The 3299-nt window shown below is 37.5% G+C and overlaps 1 protein-coding gene across 1 annotated transcript; it reads right to left on the bottom strand.

Moving 5' to 3' along the window:
* Positions 1–315: 315 nt before the first annotated feature.
* LOC113274526 (cytochrome P450 71B36-like) lies at positions 316–2229 on the bottom strand. Its single transcript, XM_026523886.1, has 2 exons — positions 1309–2229; positions 316–1227 (listed from the first exon to the last, which is right to left on the bottom strand). Exons 1-2 carry the CDS (start codon positions 2215–2217, stop codon positions 625–627), a joined length of 1512 nt encoding a protein of 503 aa, XP_026379671.1. The 5' UTR covers positions 2218–2229; the 3' UTR covers positions 316–624.
* Between the last annotated feature and the right edge of the window lie 1070 nt (positions 2230–3299).

Below are 3299 nucleotides of genomic sequence, written 5' to 3' on the forward strand. Positions count from 1 at the left end.
CATAGCAGATTCTTTCTCATTAAACCAAAGATTCCGGCGACAACTGTACGTTGTAAGGATAAACCAAAGTCCAACAGGTTAACGTTTAAATCATGCAACATAAACTCAGGGAACTTGAACAACTAAGAGTGGACCGCTGACCAAGGTGGGATGCCATATCTTAAGCTTTAAATCATGAAGCTTAATATACTCTAGGTAGTAGAAGGAACTAGGGATGATTCGCCAGATCCAATTGAATTGATACTCGAATGCACCAAATGAAAATTGGAGTACCCCAGATCTTAATGAAGCAATAAAATCACACACACAAGGAGACACACGTAAGTTTTTATTTTTATTTATAAAGTATCTCTTTTATAAGACGGAGTCTTATCTTCTCTTTCAAAAAAAAAAAAAAAAGACGGAGTCTTGCTACCTACAAAGCTTAGGTAGCTAATAAGATACAAAGAAAAAACCATATTCAAATGACATGTAAACCTCAGACCTCTTAGCACAACCAGCAAGTGCTGGACTTACTGATGGCCCTTACTGATCTTCTGTTAAACACTTGCTTGTAGCACACATTCACCCCATATACCATCTAGCACACAGTATTATTTTCTCTAAATCTCTTAATAAAATTTCCTAACCATATATATGCTTGATGGGTAAGAGTTCAAGAGGATATTTAGTCCCTGGTGATTCCTTCATGTTTAGGTCTTCCATCTTCGATCCTTTAGGCAAACACCAATCAAAAGTGTACAACACATTTGCGAGGATGAGCTCCGTTAACACAATTCCCATATTAACTGCTGGGCAAACCCTTCGACCACCCCCGAAAGGTAAGTAGTCAAAATTCTGGGTACCGACAAAATCGATGGAGCTATCCTTGAACCTCTCTGGCAAGAATTCTAATGGATTTTTCCAATATTCTGGATTTCTTCCAATCGACCATGCATTTATTAGAACCTTTGTTTTGGGGTATATGTCGTATCCATCAATTTTGCTGTGTGTGTTGCTTTCTCGTGTAATAAATGGACCTCCTGGATGCAACCTTAGCGTTTCTTTAACTACCATTTTCAAGTATCGGAAACTATCAAGGTCTGATTCCTCCACCTTCCCTTTTGATCCCACATAGTGTCTGATCTCTTCTTGAAATTTCTTCATTTCTTTCGGATTTTTAACCATTTCTAGCATTGCCCAAGAGACTGTTACAGCCGACGTGTCTACTCCACCGAGAAATATATTCTGATAGTTTTTACACAGAAAAGTTATATATAACAACATATGTACCATAAGTTAAAAATTAAAAAGAGAAAAAGAAATTACCAGAACGATTGCTTTAATATGGTCATCAGTGAGATGAATTGTACTCGTTTGATCCTTCTTTATTGTAAGCAAAACGTCTATGATATCTTCTTCCTGTTTCACTCGCTTCGGGTTTTCATGTTCGCCTATGATTTGTTGAAAAAAATCATCCAATTCATGGAAGCATTTTTCAGTTTTAGCATGGATGCCAGTGATCCTATCAATAATCCAGCCTACCTTAGGAAAGTAGTCGGATGCATGATAACCGTTCAACATGCCGACTTCATAAAGAATTTTTGTAAGTCTTCCATTATCAAATATATTTCTACTTTCACTGGCTGTGCAACCAAAAGCAACTCTACAGATTGTTTTAAGTGTAAAACTTGATGACTTTTCAAAGACATTCACGGGAGAAGTATTTGAAGAAGATGATATAGAATCCATCAAAACATCAATTTCTTCCGCCCTGACTGCCTTAAAAGATTGCACTTTTTTCATGCTAAAAAGTTCAAGTATGCATATCTTGCGAATCTCTCTCCAGTACTCTCCACGATGTGTAAAAGTCATATCTAAGTAATCATACGTAACCCGTTTCCGTCCAGCGAATTGAATTCTATTACAAAAATGAAGATCATGTGTTTTCATGACTTGTTCGGCAGCTTTGGCGGACGAGATTACAACTGTTGGTACACTACCAATCTGTAGAAGCATGACTGGTCCATATATTTTAGATAGATGTGGTAGTGTTTGATAATTCGGTTTCCCGATTTGATGTAAATTACCAACGATCGGAAGCTTTGGAGGACCAGGTGGAAAGTTGGGTTTGTATTGATTACCATTGTTTCTGGTTCTTAATGTACTGAGAAGATATAGAGGAAGGAGGAGTATAAAAGGAAGAAGTAGAAGGAAATTGGTAGAAAGAACTTCCATGCTTATACGAAATGAGACAGTTATCTCTTTTGTTGTGAATAGTGGTGTGTTGTAATGCTTTCTTATAAGGTAGCAAATATGGGTTGTGATGATCAGTGGACAATGACATTCGAAAATAAAAGTCATATCAACTTGAAAATCTATCCGTTGCGATATTTCCTTAGCCCACTTGTTAAACAACAAACAATTATTCCCAAGAGTTGTATTATCGTACGCAACTGAACTACATGACAATAATGATGACCTCATGCGTTTAGCGTCAGAATGTGATATTATACTGATGCACAAGGCGCCAGCCTTCGTGACCATGATCTTCCTGTCCCTCTAGGTTTGGACTTATCCTCCGAGAACTTTTCTAATTTTATATTTTTACGAATGATAACTTCTTCGTCCATCTATCTAGTCCCGAGTCTTGTTCTCTAACAAGATAACACTCATGCTTCATCACCCCCACTCCTACCGTAAGTCATTCAACAATTGCGAATGGTTGTTAATATCATGGACGGGCAAGAGGGCGGTTAATATGGCGATTGTGAAGACTAGTCCACTTATTACTGCAGCCACAACTTAGTGTTCAAAATCATGGTTCTTGGATAAGTTTTATGACTGTATCTATCTTTAGTCAATTTCTCATCATCAATGCGAGATGCATAGTCTTTGTTTTTGTATGCCAATGTCTTTAACCTCGTACTTTCTTTGTATCTTCCACAGCCCTGCTTAATCCATTGTTGAATATTCGACAACTTCAATATTCCTAGGAGGCAAACAATAAAATTTCCTGAATTTTGGAATATGAAACCCCCACATACTTTGTCTTCACGTTAAACAGCCAATAACGCGTACATAATCCTGTCCAAGTTGTTTTCTAGATTAGCACCAGTATATATCAATGTCATGATCTTCACCGGAAATACCAAAAATGACATGCATTTCTTTGTTTGAGATATGGCCGCGCCTAATCTCCCACCCCTTTAATGAGCGCAACCAAAAATGAAAGCTCACCCAATTTTGAAATACAACCGTTAGATCTTACAGGACACAAATTCAGCCGTCAGATTTGTTCAGATTCCTTAACTGTTTTC

The sequence above is a fragment of the Papaver somniferum genome, chromosome 4 (assembly GCF_003573695.1).
Source record: "Papaver somniferum cultivar HN1 chromosome 4, ASM357369v1, whole genome shotgun sequence".
In the NCBI taxonomy this organism is placed as follows: Eukaryota; Viridiplantae; Streptophyta; class Magnoliopsida; order Ranunculales; family Papaveraceae; genus Papaver; species Papaver somniferum.

Bases quoted from the DNA above. Each gene is read 5' to 3' on its own strand.
- LOC113274526 (XM_026523886.1), bottom strand. From the start codon at position 2,217: ATGGAAGTTCTTTCTACCAATTTCCTTCTACTTCTTCCTTTTATACTC. The intron at 1,228-1,308 runs GTAATTTCTTTT...AAAAACTATCAG, and splicing joins ATATTAAAGCAATCGTTCTG to AATATATTTCTCGGTGGAGT.